Source organism: Lissotriton vulgaris, chromosome 5 (genome assembly GCF_964263255.1).
Source record: "Lissotriton vulgaris chromosome 5, aLisVul1.2, whole genome shotgun sequence".
In the NCBI taxonomy this organism is placed as follows: Eukaryota; Metazoa; Chordata; class Amphibia; order Caudata; family Salamandridae; genus Lissotriton; species Lissotriton vulgaris.
In genome coordinates this window covers 1,490,467,953-1,490,486,428 of record NC_141693.1, presented here as the reverse complement: position 1 = coordinate 1,490,486,428, position 18,476 = coordinate 1,490,467,953, and the positions used below count along the sequence as shown (strand labels likewise).

Sequence of the window (18,476 nt, the reverse complement as noted above, 5' to 3'; positions counted from 1 at the left end):
CCCCCATGGACCTTGCAGTTTCATTTTCTTTCTTGAGCTGGGTGAGTTTTTCATCCATCGGTGCCCCGAACAGTGTTTCTCCATTGAAGGGAGTGCTCAGAATGTTGTTCTGTACTTCCCGCTTGAAGCCCGAGATCCTCATGCCTTCTTTCTGTGACCCCGATCATCATAAGCCTGCTGGATGAGTCAGCCCCATCCAAGGCTAATTTCAGGCAGGAATTTGCTGTACTTTTTCCTTCCTCCACCAAGTGCGACACTCTTTGTTGGTATTGCTCAGGAAGGTGCTTGAGCAGCTGCCCGACCTCATCCCAATGCCGGTACTGGTGTCTGTTTAGTAGGGCATTGGAGTTTGCAATGCAACAGTGTACCGCTGCATTCCTCTCTATTTTTCTCCCAGTTAGGTCCATCCTCCTACTTTCTTTGTCTGGAGGTGGGCCTGAGGTTGCTGGCACATTTTCCCTTTTCCTGGCTGTTGCCGCAATAATGGAGTCTGCTGTGACAGATCCCTGGATGTAGGGGGGGTCCTTAGAGGAGTGCTTGTATTTCTTCTCCGTCCTAGGCGTGACAGACCTGCAGGTCGCTGGGTCTTTGAATGCCTCCCTCCCTTGGTCCAGGACACTTGGGAGCATGGGGCGGAATTGACTCCTTGTTTGAGTGAAGTAGGGTCTCTAAGAGGTAGCATGCCTTTGGTTTTTCTTCCTCTAGTTTGACTCCATAAGCCGTTGCCGCGCTCTTGAGGACCATGTTGTAGATCCCAATGTCATCTGGTGGCGAAGGACTCGAGGGGTATGTCTCCACGGGCTCTTCTGGGCTTTCGGCGTCGAGGTTCTGCCACTCCAGGTCCTGTGCCATCGAGGATGCAGAGCCGAAACTCGTCCGCTGGTCATCATCGCCTTCCTCTTCGTAGTATAGGCCCTCTTCCTCTAGGTGATCCTGGGGCTCGGGAATTTTCGGCGGCTCTTCGGCATCGAACTCCTCTTCCTCCTCTATTTCGACGATCGTCGGCGGGGGTTTTGATGGAATCGTGAACCTTTTCATTTTCTCGTCGAACTCTCTCTTCCTTTGCAGGATGTTATCCATTTCCGCCTTGCGCCTTCTCTTCTTTCTCTCCATTTCTGCTGCCTGTTCGACGTCGAGTGTTTTCGCCGTTCTCCTCGGCGGCGGCGTTGAAGCGACCTTCGGGTCCTTCTCCTTCGAAGTCGAGTGGTCCTTTTTGGGGACGTGCTTCGACGACCTTGGCTTTTCGCCCGTTTTGCCGTCTGGGAGTCATTTTCAAAGGATCCGCTGGGCTGTTTGTCCTTGATGCAGCTGCGGCTGTCGAGATTTTCGGCACCGATGCTCCCTACGTGGACTTCGACTTTGTTTTTCGAGTCTGACTCAGACTTGAGTTGGTCGGGGGTTTAGGGGTCGACGTCTCTTCTACCTCTTTAGATGTTTTCTTATTGGTCTCTACGACCGTGTAGTCATCTGGTCCCTCGGCAATGTTGTCCTCCTCGTTGCTGGAGAGGCCCAGGTCCCGAAGCGACGTAGGTTGGCCTTTGCCTTGCATGGTGTAGTTAGATCTTCTCGGTCTCTCTCTAACCCTGAGTGTCTTCGAGGTGAAGACGGAGCAGGCGTTGCAATCCTTGCTCATCGTGGTCGACTGGTAGGCAGAGGTTGCAGACCGGGTGCTGGTCCTTCTGCGCGTATTTGTGGTGGCAGTTACGGCAGAATTTAAAAGGTGTTTTGTCCATTCCTGCGCTCAGGGGGCCCCCTGTGTGCGCATTCTCCGTGGAGAACGCCAGGGTTGGAACAGGTAGGACTCTTAGTTTTGTGGTGACGACTTTGGATGCACATGACAATCCATCTATTTATGCCAGCTTTAGAGATGAGATGAGCATTGCAAGGTTTCACAAAAACATGGTTAGACTTATGAAAAGGCTTGGTCCTGTCAACGTAATACACAAGAGCTCCATTAAAGTCCAGCAGGTGTAGAGCTTTTCTACAACAAAGTCGGACTGAGAGTTCTAAAGTTTGGTTAAGGTGTACAAAGGTGATACAACCTTAGGGAAAAAGTTAGATTGTTTCTGAAAACAACACTATCTTTGTATAACTGAATGAAACGTTCTTGTTCTGTGATAGTTTGCAGTTCACTAATGCATCTGAGGGAAGTTACCGCCACAAGGAAGGCATGAGTGTAGATTTGGCATTACTGTGGGGTCTGCCAACGTGTGCTTAGGTACTTATTGTTTGCTTAGGTTCAGGCCAACTGGCTTACCATGGAAGGGAGATGTATTTACAAACTTACCTGCATCACACACAAAACCCTTCACTCACCTTCCCCCAACTACCTAAACAGCAAACCGGTAAAAGCAGGAAAATCCAGAACTCTGAGAAGCTCCAACTCACTCCTTCTCATCCCTCCGAAATTGAAAAGGAAAAGCACTCAGTACCAATCCTTTTCTGGTAACCTACCCAGGATGTGGAACGCACTCCTTGGAGAACTCAGAAGCAACCCCTCATTCTCCTGCTTCAAAAGGGAACTGAAACTCCATCTCCTCAACAAATACTTTACAGACCAACATCAACGAACCTAGACTTCTATATCCTAGCTGACTCCCCTCTCACTTGACCACCAAGGATAGGTGGTTACTTGAATGTCTTTTTCTTCCTCCCCTTCACTGTTTGCCTAATTATTATGTTTTACGTTCATCTTTTTGCTCCCTTAAGTCCTACTTTGTAATGCAATTATTTTTCTCTCCTGTGTGTATGTAAAGCGCTCTGATACCTACGGGTCAAGCTAGCGATATATAAAACTTTTTCAATAAAAATAAATTAAAAAAATAAAGGTTCAATGGGTGGCCCCATGACAATTACATGAAGGTTCCACATGGGGGCAGGATGTATTATGGGAGGTCTGGACCTCTTAAGACCCTCTATAAAATCCTTGACTACTTGAATCCTAAATAGAGATGAATGCTCCCTGCTTTGCATGCCCACCCAATGTCAGCTAAGAGTAGGAGTAATGATGTAATCTGCTATCAGTACCAGTATGCACATCTCTAATTTGGAACCTTTACAGATGATAAAAAGAGGTCACTCCAAAGTGCAGGGCAGTGGAAGGGTGGTGAAAAATCTGTGGCTGGATAGAGTATCCACCAGAAAGAGGATTACAGAAGGTAAATAACGAAATGGTTACTTACCATTAGAACTAGTTTTGCAGCTTGAGGCATTTTCTGGATTCAGAAGCGGAGCATTTTTTTGCCATCTACTGGTTGGGTACTTTTTCATTTTTATTTTTATATAGGCATCGTCAACCATTTGAGCTATGCCACTTTCTTGTGTGGCATCAGACATGCGCCTCAGAAAATCCTTGACATAGTCGCCATATTCGGATTCTTATTTCCCCTTTACTGGAGATTTGATATGTTAGTTTCTCTTGCCTCTACCGATTTCTCTCTCTTAGATTCCTTTGTAAATACACATCCTTTGGTGGAGGAGGGTGGGGTGCACGTGAATCCAGAAACTTCTTTATGTTGCAAAATGTCTACTGGTAAGTAACCTCTTCATTGTGCAGCCTGTATCTTTTCTGGGTTCACATGCTGTGCATTGATTATACAGTGGCATTTTGTCATGATGCTTTAGAGTGTGTGTTTAGCACTCTGTCACAGTCTCCTTGATGGCTTGAATGTCCACGGTAACGCTTTCCGAAAGTGTGTACTGAAAACCATGTGGCTGCTGCACAGATATCGTCTAGTGTCACGTTTTCTAGGAAGGAGAGTGTTGCTACCTTTTTCCCTGTTGAATGTGTTGCTGCTGCTCTTTTGTGACAATATTGTACAGTCTGTACTATCAAATTTGTGATAGTTCCCTTAATGACAAGAGAGCCCTTCCTTGCATGTACGAAGGATGTGCAAAACTCTTCCCCTTTCCTGATGTGTTTTGTCCTTTCTAAGTAGTACATTATGCTCGTCACACATCCAGTGTCTGAAGGGCCTTCTTTGCTTTTGTCTTTGGATGTTGGAAAAAGGCTTATACGTGGATTAACATGGAATTTTGTCACGACTTATGTTATGAATCTTGGAATAGTTTTCATTATTGCACTGTCCTAATTTATCGAGATACGTTTCTTGTGTGGTATGTGCGTACATTGCACTAACCTGTCTCAGTAAATTGATTGCAATTAGAAAGGACATCTGCAGAGTTAGACACTTAAGTTGTACTTTTTGTATTTGTTCAAAGGATGATGTCATTAGTTAAGTAAGCACCACATTGAGATTCTAAGAGGCATGGTTGTGCTTCTAAAGGGTGCTATTTTTTTTGCCCCTTCTAGAAAACATTTTATCACTAGAGTGGTCATGAAACTCCTCCCCAATACACCTCTTGGGTATGCCACAATGGCCGCTAGAGGGGACCTTTAGTGAGACGTAGGAGCTGTGGCTGTCCAGCAGGTGGGTAGGGTATGCGATCACGGTAGCATCCTGTGACCAATCCCTGCAGGTCTTCTTTTTGTTGCATCCGTGTGAGAGTTTCTTCCATTAGTTGCTGTAACATCTTTTTGTTGTTGGCTGCCGTGCTTTTTTAAAGTATTTCCATTGACCTTATCAGTAGGTTTCAAGTAGCCATGCTGTCAGACAGAGGGTGTCTGGTTCCCGATGGCACACTTGACCCACCTGGATTGTCAACATGTCCTGAAGTGTTTTAAGTCTTATGGACTGGCCCCATCATATGTCCATGAGTTCTGAGAACCACATCTGTCTGACCGATTGTGGTGACCCAGCGAGAGGTGTTCCTGTCTGCACCTGTGTATTATATGTGGTATGATTGGGATTGGTGGAAAAGCATATGCGAAGCTCCATGGCGATTCTATTGACAGGGCATTCCCTAGCGGCCCAAGACGGTATAATCTGGATGTGAAGCTTTGGCATTTCACATTCTTGTGTGTTGTGGATAGGTCTATGTGCGTTGTCCCCCACCTCTTGAAAATATTTTCCATTTTTTTTTGTTTTAGTTCCCATTTATGTGTTTGCTTTTCTGATTAGTGTGTTTGGTCCTGTGTTTAGTTCCCCTGCTAATTCTATCGCTACAGGCCGTGATATCTTGCTACCCATTGCCCATTTCCATATCTCTTGGGCTAGCTTTGACAGTGGGTGTGACTTTGATCCACCCCTGTTTTTTCAAGTTAAACACTATTTTTGTAGTGTTTGTTTGGATTAACACGGTCTTTCGCATTCGATGTTTCTGGAAAGCCTACAGTGCTATACAGCATATGACCTCTCCTTCCTGTGTGGGATGAGCCTGTTATGATGATCAAAAGAGGGAGCAGGTAGTTTGAATCGTTTCCCCATTGTGATGTTCGGCAGGTTCCACCATTACATTTCCTAGCAAACCTTGTCTGTAATAACCACTAGATCGTCCCAATTCCTGGTTGGCTGTGGCCATTGTAGTTGTAGCCACTCCTGTTAGTGGTCTCATGTGTAACGTTGTGTGCGGCACTTAGAGAATGCAAGAAGCCATCTTGCCCATCATTTTCCTCACTGCTCTCAATGTCAGACGTTGACCCTTCTGGTGGAGGAGACACTTATCTATCATTGACTTGACACTCTTGTGGTCTGAAGATTCCTTCCTTTACGGAGTTGTTGAAAATTTCTAGGAGAACCCCAGGTTGTGCAATGTCCTTTTGACCTCATTGATGTTGTTTTGCATTGGCTAAATATATCTGTCTGCCTTTACCAGCAATTTGTCCAGGTATGGGTACAGGTGTATTCCCCTTTGTCTGAAGTGTGCTGTCACCACAGCTAGGCATTTTGTTCGTACCCTGGTACTAATTTTATGCAGAAAGACATAAACCTAGAACATTTAGTGTACCGTGTCCACTCCAAATCTCAAAGAAAATTCCTGTGTAGCTCGTTCATTGGTATCTGACGGTATGCGTGTTGGAGGCCTACGACTGCCATGCAGTCCCTCTAGCATGGAAGGGGAATGACCGCTTGGAGGATGTCATCTTGAATCTTTTTGATAGACTTGTTGAGTGCTCTTAGATCCAGTATTGGTCTTAGGCTCTTGTCTGGTTTTGGACAGGGAAGTATGTAAACCTCTTTTAGGTTTTCTCTTGGTGGACTAATTCTATAGCCTATTTGCTTAACAGGCCCTTTACTTCATGCTGTAGTCGATTTTATTCTTCTCATTTCATTTTCTTCTACTTTGATGGTGTTGTGGGATGGAACTTTAACACGATGCAACAACTATGCCTTCTGATATTTAGTATCCATTTGCCAGAGGAAATTAGTCTCCATTCTCTCAGAAACCCTCCTTCGTCGTACTGATTCTTTGCAGAACTCCTTGTTTGTGTTGGTTCCTTGTCTGGGGTAAGAGGCTCCTCTTCCGCTGCCTCATCCACGAAAGCACAGCCTCAAGCTTGATCCCTACTGCCACTGTGATGGTGCAGCTGTTGAGGTACTTTGACTAAATGTTCTATGAGTGGTGTGTGGTTGCATGCCTTCTCTTGCGGGAGCTCTCTTTGTCTGCGCCATACCCCCCTCTAAATGGACCCTTGTAATGTAAGGCTCCCATGACTTTGGGTGTCTTGTCGTACTTTTTCATGGGCTCATGAAGGGCATGTTTATTATGGTGACTTGTACTTCCTGCTTAAATCCTAAAATTTAGCGCCAGCCATGTCTGCGTCGAGGGGTAGATGTGCATAGGTGTCTACTGGCTGTGTGTGCAGAAACTAATGCAGACTTGAGACAGGTGTTGGCAATTGTCTTGCCCTTTGCAACACCTAATTTGCCCTCTTCTTAAACTCTCCTGGCAGGAATTCTTTAATCTACTCTCATTGTTGGTGGGAATATCGGTTTAGTAAGGTGTTTAAGTTAGCTATATGCCATTGTGCAGTACATGACCTCTCAAGCTTTCTAGCCACCATGTTCACATTCTTCCTTTCTGTGTCGGTCATGGACCTGTTGATGTGTGGTTGTTACCACTTGTGAGCAGTTACCATGATTAGGGAGTCAGCTTGCATGTTTCCCCTGAAGTAAGGGGGGGGGAGGGTACCCAGTGGAAAAGCAATACTTCTCTTCCATCCTCAGAATGATGGCCTTTGCTGCTGCTTGTTCCTTGAATGTCTCCCTCTCTTGGTCTAGGACGCTCTGCATCATTGGGAGGAACTGTTTTTCTTCTGGTCAAGCAGTAGAGCCTCAAAGAGGAAACATGCTTCTGTCTGCTCCAATTCGAGTTGTACTCCGTGCATGTTTGCTGTCCTCTAAATGACAAGCTGTATGTGGTGATGCAATCTGGTGGCGAGGTTTTTCAACGGTAGTAGTCTACTCCCTCATCCGGCGAATTAGTGTATATGCCTTGCCTGTCATCTATAGATTCTCCAGTATGTGATGATTTCCGGTCCTGGAATTGTTGGTCCTCTTCTTCCGTTCTGTAAACACCTACTTCTACCTCTTCCTGTGATTCTGGAGTGGATGGTGGTTTCAGTTCTCCATTTCCTGCTTTGTTTGTCTGCTTGTTGCTTGTGTTGTATCCTTTAGCCCCTTAGAAAGTAGTTAAACTCTCATATGAATGAGGGCCCCTAGCTCTGTTTCAAAGCGTCTTCTTTTCTTCTCATCTCCTATAATTCCTTGTTTGACACCGAGCTACGTTTCCACACTTCTCTTATTTGATGTCAAAGTGGAAGAGCTCTTTGGTGTTGGCGTTGTTATCATATTTTTCGACGGGAAACATAATTTACCACGAAGGCATTACCACTAATAACGTTTACCACAGGTCACTTACCACGCAAACGTCTTTACAACGAGGGTGTCTTACACGACCGTCTTTACCACGCAAGTACGTTCTGCGTGGGCTTGGGGGGGACACCTGGTATTCCTTCCAGTCGTGCTGCGTGGGTTTGGGGGGACTGGGGGGGCTCGGAGGGGGCTGGGGGGGGTCTCCCCCCCCCCCCAAAAAAAACAAAGGAGCGGGTTACTTAAATAATAAAAACGCACTTCAGTATCACTGAAGTAAAAGGAAAGTGCCTCCCCCATAGACGTGCCGTGTATTTCAAAATAGCAGTCCTTTTTTAATTTTGGTAGACGTGTTTTGACGCTTGTTTCCATGGTGGATGGAAGTAAGGGCTGCTGGTGAAAGACGGGAAGGCGACAGGTAAGAAAATAATCTTTATAAAAAATATATATATTTAAGCGCACAGTAAAATAAAAGAATAAATAAATCTAAGGTAATTTGTAGTTTTTAAATGTTGAAAAAAACGATCAATTGGGTTGAAAAGCAGTTACTGCATACTCTAGAAATACTTTTTTGCCGATTAGTTTCATTATGTTAATTACAGAGACATTTATGCTTAATGGACGTTTCTACGCGTGGAATAATCCTTCGTTGAAAATTCCAGCGTGATAAAGCCACTTGCGAACTAAAATTTGCGTGGTAATGCCATGAGTGGAACTAGTAATCGTGGAAAAATCATATATTCTTTTTCGACACAGACGGGTTTCAGCGTCAATGTCTAGCTGGTCCATGGGTTCAGCATCAAGCAGGTCTTCCCCGATTCAGTTTTTTCCCTCCCATGCTTTTGATCCTCTTACAAGGTTGAGGCTGGTTGTGAGGGTTTGCCTCCAGCAGTGGGTGCCTTTTGGCTTTGTCTTGCCATTTGCCAACATCAGCTTTGTGTGCTTTGAGTCTGAACTCATCAGATCGACTGCTGGGCACCCTTGTTGCGTTTCCTTGCAAGGGTCTTCTTTTGTCTCTTCTCTGGCTGGACATCTATTATCTCCTCAAGCTCCTGCTCTTCTCCCTTGGCTCTTCAGTGTCTTCGACGGTATTCTCTTCCTCACTCAACAGGCCTAGGTCTCTCAACACCCCTCTATATCCTGTGGTGATTCTATGGCATAGTGCACCCACCTCTACTTCTGATTGACTTTGACAAGAATTCTGCACAGTCTGTGCAATCCTCCGAACTGTGGTCTTTCAGACACATCTTGTCATCGTTATTTTGTGCCCATTTATGATGCCACTTTGGACATAAGATAAATGTGGTGTGCTCCACACCACTTTATCTTTCTCTGACCCACAGTGTCTCGCTACAGGCCAGGTTCCTCGCCTCTTTGGTGCTTCTTTCCACCATCCAACGGCGTTGTCGCGGTTTGTTTTCTTAATTTTTCTCCGTGACTGAATTTCTATGGTGTAGTTACTTTCCCGCCAACTCTAGAGCTCTCTCACTTGCTTCCAGACCCAGCAACGCAAAAAAGAATCTGAAGATGGCGTCAACATTGAAAAGTTTCCAGGGACACGTCTGACATCACACAAGGAAGGGTATAGCCAAAATGGCTAAAGGTCACTGACGCTCCCCCAAAATAAGAGAAAACAGACTAAAAAGAGACTATCCAGACCCAACCACTAGGTGGCGAAAGAACAGCATGTGAATCCAGTAAAGATCCACATTGCAAAGTTTGTGCTTTAGTACTTGTATCCGCAGGTTCCTTACCTTTAAAATAGATACCAAAATGGTACCTCTCAAGGTAGGGGGAGGGGGGGGAGGGGGGAGCGGGGTCTGACGAGTAGACTCAGACCAAAAAATCAAGGAAGACTTTTAGCAAAAAGGTCCTTTCCTCCAGACCTGGCTGTCTAGGCAGTAGTGCTTCATGTGCATCGATGCCTACGTTGCATCCGGTCAGTGGTAGCAGCCCTGATGGAATGGACTACCAGGCCTTCTGGAGGCTGATTTTTGTCCAATGCATAGCATATCTTAACGTTGAGAACTATAGAGAACTATATAGCATGACAGAGTGCTTTTCTGCACAGCCTCTCCTTTCTTCACCCCCATATATCCCAACAAAAAGATGAGCATCCACTCGATGGTCCTTGGTATGATGGATGTAAACACTTAAAAGTTCTTTTGGGTCCAACTGATGGAGCCTCTCCTCTTTCGAGGAGTGAGGTGTGGCAAAGAATGCTGGGAGAGTGATGGATTGCTAAATGTGAAAGAAGGACACCGTGATGTGGAGTGAGTTTACTCATGCCACAAGCTGAAGCGATCGCAATGAGAAAGAGATTCTTCAAGGTCAGAAGACACAACAAGTAGCTGTGCATCGGCTCGAAGAGAGTACACATGAGAAACGTCAATACCTTGATAAGGCTCCACAAATGGCGTGGAAAAGAGCATGTATGGTAAATCTTTAATGTAAATCTTTAATAAACTACATCACCACTGATTTAAACAAGGACAGCTGGTCCGGCAATGCACAAAAGGGTGGAAGGGAAGACAAATAACCTTTAGTAGTGCCTACCGCAAGACCAAGGCAAAACAGTCAATAAAACATCCGACAGCTTTGCTCGAAATGACTCCACACCAGGCCACAAATATGCCCCAGTGCCCATTGTAAATGGACTTTGTAGAAGGACACCTGGCAACAAGGATGACAACCAGAATCTCGGGTGGTAGATCAAACGGAGTCAACTGCCTTTGCTCGATATTCCGCTGATTGCCGCCCGCGACAGCCGCATTGTGGAAGGGGGGGGGGGGGGGGGGGGGTAGTGGCTGGGCTGTGGGGTGCTGCCAATTACTGCCCCAAAATAGGAGGTAAGCGCGGAAAGAGGCCACCGCCCCCAAAACTCTTGCCTCCCGGGGCGGACAACCCCCAACCCCCTATCCCCACCCCTTGCTATGCCAATGCTTATCCATAAGGGAATCCTGTGGTTCGCATCCACATATGGCGACGGAGTACCACATTGGTGCCAACCGTCCATCCAAGAGAGTCTGTAGTATCAAGACCAGCACAAATCAAGTATTTTTACCACATCTTGACCATCGTGGATAGTTTGACCCTGTGATGTCGTAAATTCTTTCAGGATCTCACTGTCCATGTCCCAATGTGCGTGTGTATATCGCCTCAATAAACACACCACATTGGCTGACCTCAGTGCTAGGCTGGCCAAGGAGAATATTTGTATCTAGAACGCCTCCATCGTCTTAGACTCCCTGTCTGGGATGGAGGTGCAAAAGAGGCTCCTAGGGAACTAATTGTGGTTCACCTTGCTGCTGGAAGCCTGGAACACCAGACTCTCTAGAGTAGGATGCTGTGTAAGCAAAGCAGGGTCACTAGGAGAAGGCCTATCGCATCTGGCAACCTGCCTAATCACTGGACACGAACAAAACCTTCAACCAAGTGCCAAGGGCTCCAAGGAACAGAAGCAGTCTCATGTGAGACTCGCCCAAGCTGCAAAACCTCAGTAAGGACATTTGTCTTGACTGCAACTGAAGACAGCAGCAGGTCCAGTACCTCAGTTGCTTGTCTAATTACAACAGCGAAGGAAGCACTAACGTTGGGGGCCCAAGAGGAAATGTTAATCGGTCTCCCGGGAAGCATCAAGTCCACTGGCATCCTGTAAGTCCAAATACAAGTTGTCATCAACATAATGGGGGTAAATCACTTCATCATCTCTGAGTGGTGGCAAGCTTTAATCAGAGCTGGAGCCAAAAAGACTGTGGAGCGTCTGCCATAGTGAAGTCAGTGGATCAGACTTAGTTTGTTAAAGGACCAGGTGCACTATGGATTTAGAGTGCAACCTTGGTTGGGGTCAAGCTAAAGCAGGTTTGGGGACAGACATCGGAGTCTCTACCAGATTCTCCTCGGGTGTCATTGGCATCAATGAACGAGGGACCAACATAGGTCTTGGAGCCAGGGTGGAAGTCTGCACCATAGTTGGTGCTGAACCCCTGATTGATCCGAGGGATTTAGACAGTCCACAGTACGAATCTGCCTGCAGTAATCTAACTAGGAGCCCTTTTGGATCCTTTGGGTCCAAAGGCGCACTAGAGGGGGCAGAAGAGTACCAAAGATATGCAGATCAGCCGATGGCTTGGGGACAACATGGGGAGCATCAGAATCAACTTTGGAATCAGCTCTTCAATCGGCTTTAGGGTGGGAGATTTATGTGCATGCAACTTCCTCTTTAGATTGAGAGTGTTGGGAGGGAGTCGAGTCCTGCTTTGGTTTCTTTTGCTTTTTTCTGAACTTCGACTTACCCGAGGACTTTGACTGTAAAGATGACTTCTCGCAGGAGTGGCCCTGAGAGCGGGTCCACATCCTATTCTTGGAGACTTAGACAAGGCCTGTGACTTCTTCCTGTGTACACAGACATATAGCTTTGCAGTCCTGGATTGCATTTGGGTGCATAAGGGCATGCTCATCGCACAACTTGAGTCATGGGCCAAATCCAAGCACCACAGACACACCTTGTGGGCATTCGTAACTGGCATTTGTTTTCTGAAGTCAAGGCATGGTTTGAAGCCAGTCATTTTAGGAGGGGATATTGTTTGCTTCATACACTAGATTTCATTTGAGGGGGGAGGGGACGTCAAAACTGATGAAAGTGGGAGTGGAGCTCTTGATAGGCATTTGCAGGGGTGGAAAGAAAGCAACTGAAGTCTTAGATGCGGTCCTCTTCCTTTAATTCTAGGGCAGAACGAAGCAAACACGGAGCCGCACACAGACACCTATTGATTTGCAGTAGCCCTGCAATGAAAAACATCCAGATCGAGTACAGCATTTAGAGAATATTCTAATAGTGATGAATCTATGGTTAGAAGTATCCATCGGTAAGTGATGTTCACTTACCACAAATCAAGGTACCAGCGGTACGCAGGGTGGATGGGTATGTGAAAGTAGGTGTCCTTGAGATCAAGTGCCATCATGTAATCGCCTTGTTGGAGCAGAGGGATGACATCCTCTAGGGCTGTCAGATGGAAATGTTCGACAAGATGTATCTATTGAGAAGCCAAAGGTCTAAAAAAGCCCTGAGAGTGCTGTTGTTCTGGGAAGGGAAAGGTAAAGAAAGTGGACACCTTGCTAGTGTTGAGGCACTTTCTCTATTTCGCCTTTCTGGTGAAGCGCTTGAACCTCTTCCTCAAGACGGTAGAGATGATCACTTCTGAGGACGTGTCTGCATAGTGGGATGTTGGGAGGGGTTTTGAGAAGTTCTACGCAGAAGCCCTGGCAAATCACTGCTAAAACTACCTGTTCTGATGTGATTTCCTTCCAGAGGGGGGAGATCTTGCACTCTCCCTCCAACAAGTGATGTGTGTGATCAGGGGGACAAGTTGGGAAGTAAGGTGAGTCACTGCTTATAGGTGGAAGTTCCTTTACTGGAGCCACCTCTGCCCTAGCCTGATATGAAAGATCCATCTTTACGCTCCAAAGCTTCTATGCCCAAATCCAACTGTTTAATGGCGCAGACTCCAATACTGGAACCATCATTCTGTGTATTCTGGTTATTAGGGTGGTATCTAAATGCACCATTTGCTTTTACTATATATTTTTTGGGGCTTTCACTGCCGCTACCTACTCTAACAGTAGAATTAAGTGGTCTTTCTCGTTTGGTCTATGCCAGTGTTATGTTGTAGAAGTCTGTGAAAAGTGATGCAACTGAGTCAGACGAGGTTAAACACTGAGGTGCCTGTGATCTGATGCTCTTATTAAAATTACATAAAACACCAGCCTCATTTCTATTGAACCTTTTAGCTCCTTCCTTATAAGAGGTCTGCTTAACACCATGGTCCCAATTCTGGTTAAGTGGGCCAGCAAATTGGCATCCGTATTACAAGTGCCTTTGTGTCTTCTCTTCTCTAAATGCTGCAACAATAGTGGGCATGAATCTGTTCAACGTTTGTGTAAGTAAATATGTCTGTGGTACTCACGATATGACGTAGCTCTGCCTGGTGTCTTGCCTTCGGTTTTTCATCAGTGCCTTGTACTCGCCCACTCGCAGCCTCTTTCCTTCCACAATGCACGTGCGCTTTGGACGGGGCTTGTACTTGTAATCGGGATAACGCTCAAGGTGCTGCCGGCTGAGCCGAGCCTGCTCCTCATAGTACGGCTGCTTCTCCATGTTAGTCATAGTCTTCCAGCGAGAGCCTGCCACAGGATGAAAGAGACATTCATAATCAGTACCTGGACAAGACAGCAGTCAGATAACCCAGGATCTTCTTCGTACTCATTCAATGTAGACTCCGCACGACTCATCCTGAACATCCCCCGCCACAACCACATCTCCGCCCACCTGAAAGACCTGCACTGTTAAAGAATCACGTTCAGACTCCTCACCCACGCACACAAGGCTCTCCACGACCTAGGCCCCAAGCACCTCAACAACTGCCTCACCTTCTACACGCCCAGCCGCCAGCTGCGATCGACCAGCCTCGTCCTCGCCACTGTCCCACGCATTCGCAGAGCCACTGCCGGAGGCAGATCCTTCTCCTACCTGGCGGCCAAGACATGGAATTTCCTCCCCATCCACCTACGTCTGACCCAGGACCATCTCTCCTTCAGGAAGCATCTCAAGACCTGGCTTTTTGAACAGTAGCAGTCCCCTCCCCTCCCAGCGCCTTGAGACCCTCACGGGTGAGTAGCGCACTCTATAAATCTGATTGATTGATTGATTGATTATGTAAATTAGAGCCATGCACTTTAGATGGAGTTTGTAGTCCCTTCCTCCCTGCAGATTCCAGTATCAAGCGCATGCAGCTTGAACCTTTCACTTGCTCGGTAAGTGAAGACTCAGTATGTCCAGACTCACCCAGGATCTTACTGATGCTGGAATTGTGCATGTCAGGAAAGGCTTGCAGGATCTTGCGCCGCTCATCCTTGGCCCAGACCATGAAGGCATTCATGGGACGCTTGATGTGACTGCTATTCCTGGACTCAGGGAAGTGTCTGGAACCTGTGGGGAAACAAGTGAGTTAGTTCCCATAATAAACTCCAAGATCTGGACTGAATCACTAGTTGCCACACATGCAGTCTTCCCTCATCAAATTTTCCAGACTTTCTCTGGCCTAAACTCTTTACACCACAGTTTACCTGCCACCCACACCAAGTGATCCCCTGCCCTGACTTTCCTCCAGCTGTTCCAGCTACTTTTATGTTGTGACCCTCAAGACAGTTCAGCTAAAGTCAAAGTTATTTAGAGGCAACAAATGTATGGCTTGGGGTCTGTTGAAGGTTAACATTTGTTACTTCCTAATTTTCTTTTACAACAGTACAAAAACAATTTCTTTTCTTTCACATTAGGAGGCCGAATTTCATTTTTTCCAGAATTCCCCAGTAACAATATTACTTATAGGCTTGCTTTCGAGAAAAGTCTGTCCTGAATTTGAGGCAGGGGACTTCTTACTTTGACTAGAGTATCTTAGGGCCTCGAGCAAATGTGAAAAGAAGGAAGGGACGATGAGAAGGAAAGGGTGAAGTCGAGATTGATCTGGCCTAATTGGGCAAATTAATGGTGAAGCCCGTAGTTTGCCAAGTGGATGAAAATGAGCAGTGACGGGGCTCTGGCAAGGAAAGAGTACTTCATGCCATTGCATGCGTCCCAACACAGGATAGAGTAGTGTAAGGAATCCTACTTTGGGTGGAGAGGCGCTAGTACAATGTCAAATGAGGGAGGGCGATGCATGCATTTTAACTAATGAGATCTGAACTTTGCGGATGGTAGAAAAATGACTTCATAAATAAAATGGAACCCACTTGAGTCACAAGCACAGACAGATCTTAAAAGCAGTGTCCAATACCAACCCAACATTCTGACCCATTCCTCCCCACCCCATATGTGGGCTCCAGTGTCCTGTATACATAGTGATACCTATGTTCAAAGTGTATTATGATATAATCTCAGTTTATGTGTGTGCAGTGTGCTGGGTGTACACAATTGATAAGTGTACGTGTCCTGAACTGGTCTAGCTATTTACCATCACCATCCATACTGCAGTTTAACAAGGAATCCTCCATTTGGTGTGATGAGGCTTCATCCATTCGTTCCTTCGCTGGGGGAGAGTCCATGCTGAGTCGCTCCTGCAGGAAAATTAAAAACCAGGTGAGGTCACTGGCACTGATGGACAACCTTGTATCTGAAGACTCTTACAAAAATCAACACGAGTAGTCATGCAATGGGTACACAAACGTCAAGGAGTACACATACAGACAAGCATAGACACATCTATATAGATGTACACACAGATCTGAATAAATATGTAGAAATACGAAGCACATGCACACACACATATGCAAACACAAGAGTATACAAATGTAAAGACAAGCACATACCAGTATGTACTTGCATACAGAAAAGCACATTAACTAACACAGATGCAAATATGCATTGATAAGAAAAAGAGCTACATGTATGAGAACGTCCTCATTGTTACCCAAAGAGAGGCGCAAAAGATACCCGTATGTGCTTTGTAACTCAGGTTTGGGTTAGACCTTATGCTCCGATTAAATGGGTAAATTGTGTGGAAGGAGTTGAAAAAAGATGCGTACATGCAGAAAGGGAAGAACATATACAGAAGCATTCTTATACAGAAGCACACAAACATATCCATATACACCAATGAGGCCTATTGGTAGAACTGTCCACGAGCACTTTAGTGGAATACAAGGAAGAGGAGTGGTCATATTATTATATGTATCAGTACTCAAATAGCAGGGGCTGCTGCTGGTCAGGAGTGAGCTCATACTAGGCATAAGGCGGGCTGGCAGATTTGTATGTGTTTCTCAGTAGGAGAATTTCAGATGGTTCTGCAGGTCAGCTACGGCATGGTGCACTAACATGGTTTAGTGGGTCCTTATGCTGCAATATAAGGGGTGCTGTATGTCAGGTTTGAGGTGCAGTGGCAGAGCTTCTGTGTCTCAGTACTGCATGTGATGCAGGACACACCTGAGATGCAAAGAAACAGCTTTGTGAGGATTAGTACAGAAATAATGGGGTTACTGGAGATCAAAAATTAGGTGCATACCTCCAGCTGTGTGGGCTAGCATTGAGTTCTAAACGACTGGACAGAGGTGCAGTAGCAGAGATTAGTGTTGGTTCTTGTATGGGAATTGCAAAGCGTTTGCAGGTGAGGATTGAAACATATTGGCAGAGGTGTTTTCAAGTCCCCGTACTGGGGAGCAAAGCATAATACAGGTCAGAGCTGCGGTACAATGAAAGAGTTGTGTGTTCATCCCAGTAACAGAAAAGAAGCAGAAGCTGCAGGTCAGGACTGAGTAGCATTGACAAATCTGTGTGGGGGTCTCAGTTATGTAATAAGTGGGTCAAAGACTGTCAGAGCTGAGGGCATCCAAATACTGGACTAGGATGGGGAATCTGTAGGTCAGGCTTGAGGTGCACCGGAAAAAGAAATGTGAAAGTCTCTGTACTAGATAGTAGAGGTGGCTGCCAGGGCCGGCGCTAGGCATGGGCAGCATGGGCGGCTGCCCAGGGCCCCGAGCTCAGCCCATCAACAGGGGGCCTCGCAAAAGTGTTTCCCTACAAGCCTCGCGCCTGTGGTGAGCACTGCGTGGCCCAGGGAAGGGCTGCCTCTCCTCTGGGCTTCGCAGGCATGTGTAAGAATAGGAGAAGAGGCCCCCCTCCCCTGTGCCTCGCAGCACTGGTTAATGGCTTTTAACCCCAGGGAGGGGGCCCCTTTTCCCCAGTGCCGTGCAGCCCACATGTAGTGCGAGGCCCGTCTGCATTTGCAGCTTTGACCTGTAATTGGGGACAGGGTCGGATTGCGAAGGCAAGCAGTCGAGCATTGTTAAAGGGCCTCAACTTCATTCCTGCCTCCCAGGCCATCACACTTCTGGCTTTTGTGTGCCGGGCGAAGGTGTTAAGTGTGGCAATCTGCCTTAATTGTGGCTAGGTGTTTCTCTAAGTGTTGTGTCATTCTCCCTCAGCCCCCCATTGGGGCCGCAAAGAAGTGTCTTGCCCAGACCGCTCCCCTGCCAGGCAATGGTGGGTGGGAGTATGCCGGGCCGTCACTGAGGGAGTAGGTTTTTGGCTATGGGCAATTGACACCTTACCCTCCATCTTAGCTGCCAAGGTTTCAAATTGCTGTGTGTGAAATTTTCATAATTCAGTGTCATTATGAGTGACATTTCAACGACCATGAGTGACCCTTTTTAGTACGCAAAATCAAGCAACGATGAGGAGGAAAACAAAATATTGTGGGACCCAGACCCAATTGAGGCCCGAAAACATCACGGACCTGCCTGGACATCTGTGTTGATGGGCAGGCCGGCAGAATCCTGTCTTCCAGCCTTTGGCGACTCGCACAGGGTTCCCTGGCTCCACCCTTGAAATGAATGATGCTGTTGTTTAGAGCATCAGTCTATCAAGGGCCTCTCTACCACGTGGGACACAGCCCTAACAAACAACACACTCCTCCTGTGCCTACTGTTGCCGGGTGGGCGGGCCACCAGAAAAACAGAATACAGATTGCCAGCCTATGTGGTAGGCCCCCCTCCCCGCTGGCAAACTCGGGGCCTCTGACATCACGTGAGTGGCCTGGGCCAACTGGGAACGGGGACGGACCTATGTCAGAGAGGGCCCAACAACATGAACAGGTGTCATTTATATATACATTCGATCGGATCAATCCACCTATGTCACTCTACAGAGTAACAACTTTAAAGTAACACCGGCAGGAAAGTCTGCAGCTACCTGATGTGATTGTGCGCTGCACT

The 18,476-nt window shown here is 46.6% G+C and overlaps 1 protein-coding gene across 6 annotated transcripts in view; it reads right to left on the bottom strand.

The window, feature by feature from the left end:
* Positions 1-18,476, bottom strand: part of SOX13 (SRY-box transcription factor 13) — a 222,050-nt gene that overhangs the window by 13,671 nt on the left and 189,903 nt on the right. For all 6 annotated transcript variants that reach the window (XM_086923482.1, XM_086923479.1, XM_086923484.1 and 3 more), the window contains 3 exons: positions 15,722-15,824; positions 14,557-14,700; positions 13,679-13,895 (listed from right to left, as the gene is read on the bottom strand). In XM_086923482.1, the coding sequence (XP_086779608.1) occupies positions 13,679-13,895; positions 14,557-14,700; positions 15,722-15,824 (464 nt within the window). The remainder of the gene's footprint in view (positions 1-13,678; positions 13,896-14,556; positions 14,701-15,721; positions 15,825-18,476) is intronic.